The 13,174-nt window shown below is 64.3% G+C and overlaps 1 protein-coding gene across 2 annotated transcripts; it reads left to right on the top strand.

The window, feature by feature from the left end:
- Positions 1 to 170: 170 nt before the first annotated feature.
- Positions 171 to 8,068, top strand: CFAP410 (cilia and flagella associated protein 410). Of its 2 annotated transcripts, none has more exons than XM_047797909.1 (7): positions 171 to 357; positions 1,713 to 1,731; positions 3,023 to 3,069; positions 3,503 to 3,732; positions 4,826 to 5,000; positions 5,703 to 5,793; positions 7,653 to 8,068. In XM_047797909.1, exons 1-7 carry the CDS (start codon positions 281 to 283, stop codon positions 7,782 to 7,784), a joined length of 771 nt encoding a protein of 256 aa, XP_047653865.1. In that variant the 5' UTR covers positions 171 to 280; the 3' UTR covers positions 7,785 to 8,068. The 2 variants fall into 2 exon arrangements, with proteins under 2 accessions (XP_047653865.1, XP_047653864.1); XM_047797908.1 differs by having other exon boundaries at positions 5,700 to 5,793.
- The last annotated feature ends 5,106 nt before the right edge of the window (positions 8,069 to 13,174 follow it).

The following is a 13,174-nucleotide window of genomic DNA, read 5'->3' as shown; positions in this document are numbered from 1 at the left end:
GAGCCTGGCCTCCCACTCTGCGCAGGCGCAAGACAGGCGGCGCGCGCCCGGGGCAGGGCGGAGCGGGCGGGGGGCGGAGCCAAAGCGCGAAGAGGAAGCCCGGGCGGCCCACTGCGCTCGCGCTGACCCGCCCCCTCGCCGGGGGCCAATGGGCTCTCTGGACCCGCCCCTGGCGACATAGGCCCCGCCCCCTGGAAACGCGCCGCGGCGGGGCCGACCACCTCGGGTTAGCGAGCGGTTCGAGAGCTCTGCCGGGGTCTGGGGTCCTGCGGCCGCCGCCATGAAGCTGACGCGGAAGATGGTCCTGTCCCGGGCCAAGGCCTCGGAGCTGCACACCGTGCGGAAGCTCAACTGCTGGTGAGGCTGGAGGCCGTCCTCCCCCCTGTCCGGCACCCTCTCCCCGGCAATCCAGCCCTAGGGCAGAGCTATCGGGAAAGAGAGACCCCAGCCCAGCACCTCCGCCCTGGAGCGAGGACCCCCGCCCCGCATCTCTGCTCCAGGGCACAGCCGAGAAGGGCCTGGGAAGGATGCAGAGGATTTCAGGGAGGGGGGTACCTCCGGCCTCACCTTCCTGGCCGTTGCTGGGTCCTAGGGCCTCACAGGATCTGGGAGTTGCTGCCACTGGCCCAGGCGGCCTTTGGCAAAGATCATTCCAGAACGTTCACCCCTCCTGAGTGAGTGGTGGTGTTTCATACAAGGCTCCAAACCTGCACTCCTTGCTGGAAACAATTGGAAGGAGTTACCTGGGAGAAGCTGCTGGGCTGTAGAGAGCTGCAGTGGGGCCGACAGTTCCCTCCGTGGACAGGTCTCATTTCTGACATGGGCAGCAGCCCCTGGGAGCCAGGCCTGATGAGGTGGGAGATCATGGGAATTAACACCTTTTCCAGGGGAAAGAAAGGAAACTGGGACCCCAGAGAGAAGCTTCAGCAAACATTTTTGTGATTGAGCCCTGGGGGGAGGGGTGGTCCCCACGTGACAGGAGAGATACAGGTGCTGTGGGGTCGGTGTCGGCTCAAAGGCAAGGCAGCCAGCCCTCGCAGAGCCAAGGCAGGACCCGAAGTGCTTCTGAAACTCCTGAAAGGTCTACACGTGTTCGCTGGGGATTCCGAGCACGTCTCCCAAGTCTGTACCCTGGACAGTTCAGGTGCGGCTGGGCACTCGGCCAGAGGCAGCCGCCCTCCAGCCACCGCAGCACATTGACTGCGGAGCTCTGCCTGTTCATTAAACAGCCTTTCTCTCTGCCCTGCACATCTGGTGTTTTGGCCACAGCATCCCTGTGGTTTGTTTTCAATAATGCGTGGCGTTGTCGGGCTTGGCGAGGTCATCCTTCCAGAAGCTGCGAGGAACAACGGCCCTATTTCAGGCTCTCTGAGTGCGTTCACGAGTCGCATGTTTGGGCTCAGAAGTGGCCTCTTACAAAGAGGCCCTTGTTTATCTCCCTCGGGGCAGCCGCCTTGAGAACCAGTAAGTCTTCGTGTCCTTCAGATGGGGTGGCCTCCGCCGTTTCTTCGTCCGAGAAGGAGCCCTTCAGGATCAAATCATTTTGTCCACAATCAACCAGGACTCGCTTTTTGGCGCCTTTGTCAGTTATCCGAGAAAGCTTTCTTTTACTTTGTCATTGACGTCCCAGACTCTCACCGTTTATCATTAATTTTGGGAATTTGCCTGCAACCTGAACAAAGTGAGAGTGTGTCTGTCTTTTCTTTCCCCAGGGGCAGCCGTCTCACGGATGTACGTATCACGCACACCATCTCCAGGTGGTCCCTGGCCCCCGAGAGGACTGTTCAGTTGACAGAACTGCACCCATTCAGTCCAGGCCCCAGTCTGGTACTTTGTGGGTTCAGCGGTTTTTGTAAAGCAGAGCCACTCATGAAAAAAAACAGCTCTAAAAAGGTCTGTGGCACCGGGGCTTATTGTGGAGTTCCAGCATTCTCCTGCGGGTGAGCGGCCCGCCTCACAGAGGAGGGAGCAGGCCCCAGATGAAGACTTCTGTTTACTGCTCCCTCAGCTGGGAGGAGTACAGCTGTTACAAGTTCCAGGACTTCCTGTCCCCAGGAGCTTCCTCACTTCAGCTCTGCCTCCAGTCAGATCCAGCCTCACCGTCCCACCCACCCCCTTGGCAGGAAGAGCTGGGGCCTGGGGGCGGCAGAGCACAGGCTGAGCTGAGCCCAGGGTCTGTGAATAGATTTCTCCCCACCCCCACTCCTGGGATCACTGTCCCCACCCTGCCGTCTGCATGCCAACCCATGGGTTCTCGTTGACTTCTGTTTTGGGACTTGAGCGGTACCGTTCCTGAAAAACAAAGCTGGAGATGCTGAGCTGCTGGGCTGCCCAGAAAAGCCGATTCTGCCTCCTTCTCTAGCTGAAACGCTGCACTTAGCAGCAAAAACAAACCAACCCAAACAAATCTTGCAAACGTGAAGCAATCTGACCAGACAAGGAGTTTGTTGGTCCCAGGGCCCCATCTGCCCCGGGGCCTGGGGTCTGGCAGGTGCACAGAGACTTGGGGCTTCACCCCTCATCAGCCTTACCCGTTAGGGAGGCTTCGCGGATCAAGCTGAGTGGCTGTTTTTCACTGCGTCAGTGTTCCCGTGGTTGGAGATTCAGTTTCAAGCCCACCTCCCTTTTGGCACAGCACTGTCAGCAAGAAGGGGCTTCTGGCCGTTCCCTGGATGTCAGGGACAGCAGGAAGGAAGGTCCTCTGTCCGTTGAGGCCCCTTACTGATGTTCCTTGAGGGCGTCTCACATTAGGAACGCTCCATCTGCATGGCTGGCAGCATTTGCTTAAGGTCCTAAGGTGCCCGTTCCTATATCGGGTAGCGGGGACGTCCAGGCTGCAGGGCGGAGCGGGCTGCAGAGCCCTGCGTGCTCCCGGTGGGGCAGGGAGGCCACTCCACGTGGGCCCTCGACGTGGGGCTGACCACAGCTCCCGCCAGGTTCTCTCTCTGCTGGGGGGCGGGGGGGGCATGACGTCACACGTCCGGTGCCAGGCCGCGTGCCGTCCCGTTCTTTTCCTTCCTAGATCTCCATCTGCCGGGAGATGCCCAGCCTGGAGGTGATCACCCTCAGGTAGTGAACACTGCCCGCCCTCGCCGCTCGTAAGTCCCTGGGGCTTGAGGAGGAGGAGGAGGGGATGCCAGGTCCTCCCTGGAGCTTGCGGCCCCTTGGATACCTGAGCACTTCCAGCCAGGGTCCGGGAGGGCCGCTCCCGCAGGCAGGCTGCAGGTCACCCCGGGGTGGCCCTGGTCTCCTGTCTTAGAAGGGGTGACCCCTCCCACGCCCACGTTGAGTCCTCGCAGCCGCAGCAAAGCCGGGGAGCTGCTCCCACCTTCAAGTGAAGGGGCTCCCACCAGGGCTTCCTCCTGGGCCCGGGGTCTCCCTTGCCCCTGACTCGCTAGGGCCGGTGCTGCCCTGTGAGGGCAGTGGGCACGGCCCGGCAGTGCCCTTGTCCCCGGGGGGGCGGGAGGGGCTGCTGGCAGGCCTGACTGTCATCTTCCCGCAGCGTCAACAGCATCTCCACCCTGGAGCCCGTGAGCCGCTGCCGGCAGCTGAGCGAGCTCTACCTGCGCAAGAACCGCATCCCCAGCCTGGCAGAGCTCTTCTACCTGAAGGGCCTCCCGCGCCTGCGCGTGCTCTGGCTGGCAGAGAACCCGTGCTGTGGTGCCTGCCCCCACCTCTACCGCATGACTGTCCTGCGCAACCTGCCGCACCTGCAGAAGCTGGACAACCAGGGTAGGTGCCCGCGGCCGAGCCCGCCGGTTGCAGATGCCGCACTGCGGCTTCCTCGGAGGCACCCCGGTCGTGCCGTCCACCCCCCCACCCCAGCTCTGCCCCCCGCAGAGTGCAGGACCTCAGGGGGTGGCACGGTTGTTTACCTGTCCCTCTGTCGAAGCTCTGAGGGACCACTTTTTATCCTGCTAAGTACCTCCTGCTCTGAATGCTCAGTCGTGCACCTTGGGAGCACGTGACACGGTCTGGGCAGCCAGGCAGCATCACTGCTGGGCTGTGGGGACCCAAGGTGGCCGTGCGCCATGCTCCTGTCACTTCTTGGTGCTCCCCCCACCTCCTGCCCTGGCATGGGGTTGCCTTCCTGTTGGAGGGTGGAGGCCGCCTCCTCCATCACCCACAAGGCAAGCAGCTCGCTGCTCATACTCCTGCCTCTGGGGCTTCCAGCCCGTCCCCAGGGCTGGGCCCTTTCCTCCTGGGCCCACTGTCGTCCTCTGGGCCGGTTCCTGACCCTTGTCTTAGGTACATAATTATTCTCGCCCAAATGAACTGGGTTTTTTTAACGGCTGCACCCGTGGCACATGGAGTTCCCAGACTAGAGATCAGATCCGAGCCGTACCTGCAGCAATGCCTGATCCTTTAACCCACTGCACCAGGTCGGGGATCGAACCTGCACCACCTCCGCAGTGACCCAAGCCACTGTAGCCGGATTCTTAACCCTCTGCGCCACGGCAGGAACTCCCAAACAGTTTTAATATGAATAAACTTCGGGGAAGTTGTCATATAGGGATGAAACGTATTCTGTTTCTTTTTGAAAATTGTCTTAATGTGGGTATTTCTATGAGCATCTGCTTTTGCCAGATGCTGAAGTTCAGGTTCACAAGCAGTCACTGGCCATCTGCCGTGTCTCCAGCACCTGCCGGGATGGAGATGTTTCCGTGGCGGGGCCTGTTGCTCCCGGGAGCTGGCCATCGGGGTGGACAGACAGACACCTCTTCTCTGAAGCAGAGTGTGCTGGATGCCAAGGGGACAGGGCCGAGGTTCATGGGGCTCCTGTGCGGGGGAGGCCACTGACGCTTCTGCCCCTCCCCTTCCCAAGCTGTGACGGAAGAGGAGGTGTCCCGAGCCCTGACGGAGGGAGAGGAGGTCACAGCCCCCAGCAGAGAGGACACACGGAATGGCCTGCCCGAGCTGCCCTACGCCCTGAGCGCTGTGGACACCGCTGCCACCGAGACGCCGCAGGACCCGCTGAGCCTCAGGGAGTCGGAGGCCAGGTGCGGCCGATGGGCCTGGGCGGGGGGGCGCCCCGGGGGTTCTTTCTGGTCCAGTTCTCAGGGTCCCCAGCCTGGCTCAGCCATGTGTCCAAGGTCCAGGGCAGGGAGTCCGTGCAAGTGCAAGGCCATCCCCGCGTGCAAAGTGGTAGACTCTACACAGTGGCTTGGTGGGTGGGAGGGAAGGCTGGGGCCGGGGCCACCCAAGCTGCTGAGCAGCTTCGGGGAGCCCCAGGAACAGCACGGTGTGCTTGTCATGGACATTTGTGGGCAGACACTGAACGTGGGGAACGTGGCGGAGACTATTCATGGCAGGGCCCAGGCTGGCCGTCCACGCTTTGCTCCCCTGCAGCATGGGAGGGCGTGAGCTGTCCCCATCGGGGGCATTTGTGGCCCTGCTCTGTGTCTGGGGCTGTCACGTCATGTGTGCTGGGACCCGCCCCTCCTGTCCCCACCCAGGAGCTCCAGGACAGGCAGCTGACCCCATAGATGAGAGAAGTGCCACCCACCCTCCCTCTCCTCCATCTGCGCTCCTGCCTCAGAGGCAGTGTCACTGAGTGGGGTCCCTGAGGACAGGGGCCGGTTCACATCTAGGAGCCTCTTCCTCGCTGAGCCCCGAGGGGCTGGTGCTGTGCCCAGACGCGTGAAAGGTGCCAATGGGCACTGAGCGTCCGGGCCTCACGCACTGTTGTCCTCCCCCAGCAGCATCCAGGGGCAGCTCAGCCCGAAGCCCCCTCCCCGGGACCAGTTTCCCTCCTTCTCGCAGAGGGAGGCGGCCGGCAGTTGCAGGAGCAGGGTGAGTGAGGGGGCCGCCCCAGCCAGAGGGCCGCTGCTCCCCTGCCCACATGTGGACACGGCGCGCTGGGGGTTGGGGGACGGGGACATGGGAAGCCGGGCTCTGGAGGGTGGGACGCCAGCTCCAGTGTCTGTGTCCAGAGCTAAGGTGGCTGGTGGTGGAGCCGGGGAGGGGCTGCCTGAGTGCGCTCTGCGCCAAGGGCCGTCCTGGCAGCGGGAAGATTGCTGGGGCAGCACGTGGAGCCTCCTGCCCGCCATTAGAGGTGGGACTCTCCGGGCGGGGGCTCTGGGCAGTGACCACAGGCTTCCCTGTAGAAAAGCGGGTTGTGGGCTGAACAATAAGTATGTTGGCGGGGCAGCTGCGTGACATCGTGGAAAACCCGGGTCCCTCCCGGCCTCTGTCTGCCGCCCACCTCCCCTTCCTGGACTCACCCTTGCCCACACGATGGCCCAGCTTCAGGCTCACGCCAGCAGAAGGACACGGCCATTTCTAGCCGCGTGTCCTCCTGTCGGCCCATAGCAGCTTCCCCCCCGCCCCCCGCCCACAGGCAGGGTTTCAGGTCCTGAGCCGGAGTCACTGCTGTGCCCAGGCCCGAGCCAGCAGTGGGCATTGGCGGGGAGAATGGGGGTCACCTGCGGTTAGCTCGGCCCCAAGGGGAACCTGGTCGTGCGGGATCGGGGGCGGTCTGAGCAGAGCCAAGGTCTGTGGGGGCCGTCCAGGACCCCCAGCCCCTGCCGAAGGCCTGGCTCAGCCTGGCCACCGGCTGGGCCTCACTCTTTTGTTCAGTGACCACCTGAAATGCACATGGAGCGCGGGAGATACAGACATGGGCGTGTCCTTGGGTGTGCCAGCCGCCCCCCCAGGGCGTCCCCCAGAGCTGCAGACAGATGTGACCGCAAGCTGAAGGCCCGCCTAGGCAGCATCACTGGGCTTCCCCAGGCTCCATGGCCAGTCTTGCCCGCCCCGCCCCATCAGGTCACCATTCTCAGGACCCGCCTCGTCCTCAGCGAGGTGGCTGCCGTGCAGGGGCCCCCCACACGCTTCCCACACATTTTGGGAGGAGGCCTGAGGCGTGTACCGTCCCTGCGGCAGGTCTGCCCGGCAGGTGGGCTGGGCGGGAGCTCCCCACCCCCACTGCCATGCCAGGGCCTCTGCAGAGGAGAGCAGACCAGGGGTTGAGAACCGATTCAGCTTTACACCTAAGTGCAAACAAGAAGCCCCTCAGACCTGCTTAAACAGGACACCTGCTCTAGAAGCAGAGGACAGAGGGCCCCGGTCAGGCTGGGTGCAGGTGGCCAGGAAGCCTGGAGACTCGGGGGCCGGTGAGATCTGAGGGGGGGCAGGAGCCTTAGGGCATCGCAGAGGCCAGGGGTCAGCGTGAGCCGCTGTGTGAGATCACGTGTGCACATGCTCCAGCTCGTGGCCCTGCCTCTGGTCACCCCATGAGACGGATTGGCTCAAGTAGCTCCTCCACGCAAAAATCCTTCCAGAACCTTTCCTAGTAGGAACAATGCAGGTAGAAACTGGACGTAGCTCTGTGGGCACGCGGGCATCACACACTAAGCACGTGTGCATGTGGGCACCTGTTCCTGAGGGCCAGCCTCCGGCCCTGCTCCATCGCTGACCGCCTTTGTGACTGAGAGGCCTGTTACTGGGCCTCTAGGGGCCTCAGGGTTGTGAGCAGCGGGTAAGTCAGGCTGCAGGAGGCCCCGCAGCGGTGAACGCTCGGTCCTCCCCAGTCTCCGTCCGTCGTCCGGGAGCCGCCCTCCCGAAGGCTGCGACCCCCTGATGTGCTTCTGCTCTGGCCCGGCCCGGAGTGCTGCGGGCAAGGCGTTCAGCCAGTGACCCTCTGTCCCCAGAACAACATCCTGACCGCCATCCTGCTGCTGCTGCGGGAACTGGACAGCGAGGGGCTGGAGGCCGTCCACCAGACCGTGCTCGGCCGGCTCCAGGCCCTGCATAAGCAGGAGCTGCAGGAGGACGTGGAGTGACTCAGCAGGGACCCCGAGCTGAAGCCCAGCATCTTCCCCGGCACCAGGGAGGTGGGCGCTCCCAGCCGCAGCCCCTGCCGGACCCCCGGCTGAGTCCCGGCACACAGGGCTGCGTCCTCAGGAAGCCCGGCTCACTGTGGATGGGCGCCCGCGGGGCGGCAGGTACTGGCCGGGCAGACCTGCTGACCGGACGCCCTCCTGTGGGCAGGACCCACCCCGACTCGGCTTTTCTGAAGGCGGGCTTTGCGGCCGTCCTCGCGAATAAATATTTTTCTGAAGTCTGAGCCGGAAGCAGGCGTTTCCTGAGTGACAGACACGGCCTCCACATTCCCGTCAAGGCAGGAGCCGGCGCCCACACGTGTCCCCATGAGCGTTGGTTGCCTGGCTCAGTCCCGGGATAGATTTCCGTCGTCCATGGGCAGCTTCCAGAGCAATAGCTGCTTAGGGACAGGCCGCATGCCACCTCCGGGCTTCGCCTCCAGGCTTTCTGTCTCCCTTCTGGGAGCCCGCATGGAGCAGGGGTCTGTGCTGCCCCTGGGACAGGCCTGCGCTTCTGTCTAGGGCCCCCGGCGACCGTGGCGCACAGCTGCGGGGAGGGACAGCCCTCTGGGAACCACCTCGCGTGTGTTCTCTCGTGGGGAGCCCAGGATGTGGGTGGTGAGACCGCAGCTGGGCGGTCTCCCAGAGCCTCCAGCGCAACGGGGGACAGTGCCCTCCAGGCTGACAGGGGAAACAGGGCATCCTGTTGCAGTGGGAACATCCGCATCCCTGTGGGCGCCGAGGGCTTGTTCAGGTTGCCCGAGGTGGCACGGACCCCAGGGGTCAGACCACAAGGTGTGCGAGAAGCCATCAGGCAGCTGGAAGAGCAGCGGCTCCTCGGAGAGGGGGCTGCACCAGTGCCCAGGAGGCGGTGGCGCACCTGCAGCGTGTGCGGGGCGAGTTCTGGCCGCGGGGCATCCGGCCTGCGCGTGTGCCTGCTCCTGTAACGGCGGCCTGGCGGGTGCTCTCAGTAAAGCCCCGTCGTGGTTGGAACAAGTTGGACGTGACTGTGTTTGTTAACCCCCCGCCCCCGCCCAGTGGGCGCGGCTGACGCCCGCCTCCCCTCCCCGCCCCGCCATCTGCTGCATCCCAGTCGAGGACCCGTGACACGGACCCCAGTGGCCCGAGCCTCCCCCTCAGCCCATCCACTCCTGACCCTTGTCCCACCATCACCCCCCCATCCCCTCTGAGCCTCCGACAGCTCAGGGTCCCGCCCCGCCACCTGCTCCGAGCCTGTCTCGAGCCCTCAGCCTGGACGAGGACAAAGCACATCCACCTCTGGCCTGGGGCCCAGGGCTTCTGGTCTCTAGGGGGCCAGGGGCACGTCTCAGTCCCTGCTCTGAACATCTCCCCAGCTAACCCTGGAAGCGGGGTTTCCGAGCAGAGCCGGGGGTGCCATTGTGCCCTACGTGTGCCCGGTGGGCTGCAGTTTACAGAGAAGAGGGCAGAGATCCTGGAGGACACGTGGCTCAGCTGAAGTGCCAGTCCGAGCAGCCAGAGGCGGGATGCACCCTGTCCCTCCACGGAGCTGCAGCCCAGGAACAAGAGCCATCACTGCGCCTTGGACCCTAGCACCAGGTCACCCGGCCAGCAGCCAGTGTGCTGTGTACAGGCCCCAACGCTCATCTGCAGGACAGGCCAAGAGCCGGGTCCTGTCCTGGCCAGGCCACAGCAAAACCAGAGCTTCCCGTGGTTGGGCGACGCCCCACTCCCAACGGCCTGATGGGTGGGCACCCTGACCCCCCACAGCACAGCTCCGCGCCTGAGCTGCAGACCCGCCTCCCCCAGCCCCCAGCAGGCCAGGAGGTGAGCCCTGGGTTCCGGCGAGGACACAGCTCAGGGTACCCCCTGATCATGCCCACCAGGGTGACTTTCAGGGGGAGCAGAAATGGACGCAGCCTGCAGGGGCCGCTGGCCCTCGTCCGCAAGCCCAGGGCTGCCCTGTTTGCAGGACACCGGTGCCTCCCTCTGGAGGTCATCCGGGGAAGCAGCGGTGGGCCACCGTCCCCAGAGGCGTCTGTGGCATGCTCCCAGGCCCCCTATCAGGCCGGTTGGGAAGTTAGACAGGAAACAGGGGGTCCCTGCTGCCAACATCCCCCCAGGACAGTGGTTCTCCAGGACGCAGTGAATGGGGGCCCAGGGCATGGGACCACCTGGGTTTGCCAAGCAGAGTGCCACCGTGGCGTCGCCGAGGCTCCAGGTGTGGGGCGGTGCGTGCGCATGGCCCGGCCGACCGTGAGCGTCGTGTCTGCCCGCAGCCCTGCACTCCGGCAGCCACACAGCCAGCCAGGACCTCGTGGGCGCGTGGATCCTGTGCTTGGGCTGTGCCCTGCTGTCTCCGACCTGAGTCTGCATCCTTTTTCAGCGAGGGCCCTGGTCCCCGGGAGGTCAGCATCTCCGCTCCTTGGGGCTGTGGCTTTTTACATGAGAAGAAAGTACTCTTTGTCATAAAGGGCAAGGCTGCCTGTCACAGCATCACTCAAGGGAGGCAGGCAGCCGGGGTCTGGCCCGAGGAAGCTGAGCAGTGCCCTCCCCGGTCTGCGGGGACAGGGTAGGAGGAAACACACCTGTGACCCTTCGCCAGGCCAGGGGACAGTGTCTGCACCAGGACATTAACAGGTAGGAAAGCCAGGAAATGTCACCGCATCGTCCACACATACCCGGTGGGCAGGCCCACCGATGCGTGAGCATGCCGACAGGTGAGGGCGCCACCAGGTGAGCACCCTGATGAGTAAGCGCCCAGGCAGGTGAGTGCCCCAACTCCACCATCAGACGGACACGCCGCGTGTGGCCTTGCTGTCCCCCAGCCAGGCTACCGGGGTCTGCGACAGTGTCCGAGGGCCTCCCGCAGCCCTGTGGTGGGGGCGCCTGCGCAAGGCCTCTGGGGGGGCTCAGAAAGGCCCGCCAGCACCCGCCACGCCTGCCGTGGGCTGAATGACAGAGAAGCGCTCTAATTAAACTTGCCTCATCAGCGTCCACTCTGCTGCTCCAAGTTCATCCCCCGCGAGGCTGACTCACGGCTGGCACTCCCGGGAAAGCGCACAGGGCCTGGAAGTGTGGTCTCCTGGGAGTGACAGGGATGCAGAGGCTGAGACAGAGACCCCCTGCGCCCAGAGCCTGCCCGGCTGCAACCCCACTCAGGGAGGGGCCGGGGGCTCGTCCTCCTCCACAGGGGACCAGGGCTTCGGGGCAGCCGCCCTCTAGGGTCGCCCTGGGTTTCGGGGGAGTAGCTGTTGGGGTTGAGAGGGGCTCTGGGTTCAAGGCCAGCCAGCCAGCCCCAACCTAGCCAGAGCTAAGTCAGGGTGGCAGGAACTGTGGGGTTCGGGCTGCTCCCCAAGGCGGCTGGGACTGTTGCCTCTGCTCTCTGGCCTTTGTGGACACCTGCCCAACACCCAGTGTGCAGTAGACCCACTCAGCCCTCCTCAGGCAGCCAGGGGGTGAGGCCTGGTCCCTGGCTCACCGGGTGCTGGGCCAACAGCACCCTCCTTCCGCAGCCATGTCCCCTGAGACGTGCCCCTGGCCTCATGCCCCACCCCCACCATGGCGTAAGAAACTGCTGGGCACATGCCTGCATGTGGGGGGCAGGATTCTCAGGTGGCCTCCAGGTCTCAGACCCCTGGTGTGCCCACCCTCAGTGATACCCACCCCCTGGAAGTGGAGGGCTGAGTCTCTGCATATGATGGAAATCCTGCCCTATGTGGCCAGGGCGAAGGGGTCAAGGCCCCTAATGAGCTGACTGAGTTAAAAGGTTGTGTCCTGGCGGGCCTGGCCCAATCAGGTGACCCAGCCCTCCCGAAAGGCGCCCTCGGATCAAAGCTAAGCAGGCCGTGGCCCTGCCCTCCCTGAGCACAGACACCTTCCTGCTGCCACCAGGCAGCTCAGAAGGGCCGTGTGACCGTGCCTGTAGAGCCCGCTCCAGGTGTGACCGTGCCTGTAGAGCCCCCCTTTGCTTAAGGAGTCCAGGGCTGCCTGAGGGGAGGAAGGGGGGTGACGGGGGAAGCAGAGCAGGGGCGGGGCCCAGACACCTCAGCCTTGGCCTCCCAGCTGCAGGACAGGCGGCCCAAGGCACCCAGACATCCTTCCAGCCTGGGAGGCAGCCTCCTATGCACCATGCGGCAGGCCCTGCGAGGCCGGCGGGTGCAGGGGTACCGGCAGCTGGCCCGGAGTATGTGTTCCAGCTGGGAAGGCAGCAGGGGACGGGTCTTCACTGCTGCTGAAGACACTGATGAGAGCTCATTTCACCAGCATCTGCAGACACTGCACCCCCAGCAAAACCCAACCAAACCCCCGGCAAACTAGTCTCGCCAAGCTCCTCCATCCCCAGGATGCGCACCAGGCGCCCTGCGAGGGCCTCCCCACAGCGCTGCAGGGGTGAATGTGCACGGACAGTGGACACTGCTTGCCCGCAGTCAGGCCTCCCCCAGGGGAGCCGCCACCCAGAGCACCCACGTGTGCACACACACGCATAGGCCCAGGCGCACATGCACACTCAGGTTTCTGGGCCTGGAAACCTGCCCCTGGTCTCTTGAGACAGAGGCTCAGACGCCTGGGGGTCCCTCCTGGGGGACTCTCCCCCCTTGGCCTGCACAGAAATGGGCACCCAGGAGCCCCAGGCCCTCAGCTCCATGGTGAGGCCTGCTGAGCCCTGGAGGGACCAAGGCTCTGCCACAGTCCATGGGGACATGGAGGCAGCTGGGGCCCAACCAAAACCCTCCCCCCAAAACCTCACGAGTTTCAGAACCTCATCCTGACCTCTGGGCGCCAAGGGAAGGAGTGGAGACCAGAGTGGCCCTGGACAGTGCCCAGGCGACAGCGGTGGGGACAGACGTGGATATGCAGCCAGCTCAGGGGACGGGGACCCGCCAAGCATAGCCCATGTGTGGCTGGCATGCAGCTGGTCCTCCTGGGAGCCCTGGTGCCAGCACCACGCTGCCCAGCGAGGCACAGCCCTGCCCCAGAACTTCCGGCGGAGCAGCGGTGCTAGCAGATTTCTGACAGCTTCCCCCTCCCTTGCCCACCCCACCAGCGTCTCCTGGGATGGTCACCCCATCAGCCACCACCAGGGTCCTTGGCTGCTCCTGAGTCCCTAGGCCAGGCTCAGTTTGGGTGAATGTTCTAGGTCAGACTCAGGGCCTGGGAACCAGGCTCAGAAATCCTCCCAAGAAAGTGGGGAGAAGAAGAAGAGGCCAGAGCTGTCACCCCTTAGAATGGGACAGGGGGCTCAGGTCACCCCTCAGGATGGGGGGTTCAGGTCCCCCCCATGGACAGGATGGGGCTGTGGGTCCTGAGAGGGGAGTGTGGCCGCAGAGACTGGGCTGAGCCCAGAGGCAGAGAAGGACCCCAGCCAGATC

This window comes from Phacochoerus africanus, chromosome 1 (assembly GCF_016906955.1).
Source record: "Phacochoerus africanus isolate WHEZ1 chromosome 1, ROS_Pafr_v1, whole genome shotgun sequence".
NCBI lineage: Eukaryota > Metazoa > Chordata > Mammalia > Artiodactyla > Suidae > Phacochoerus > Phacochoerus africanus.
This window is presented reverse-complemented; position numbering and strand designations above follow the sequence as displayed.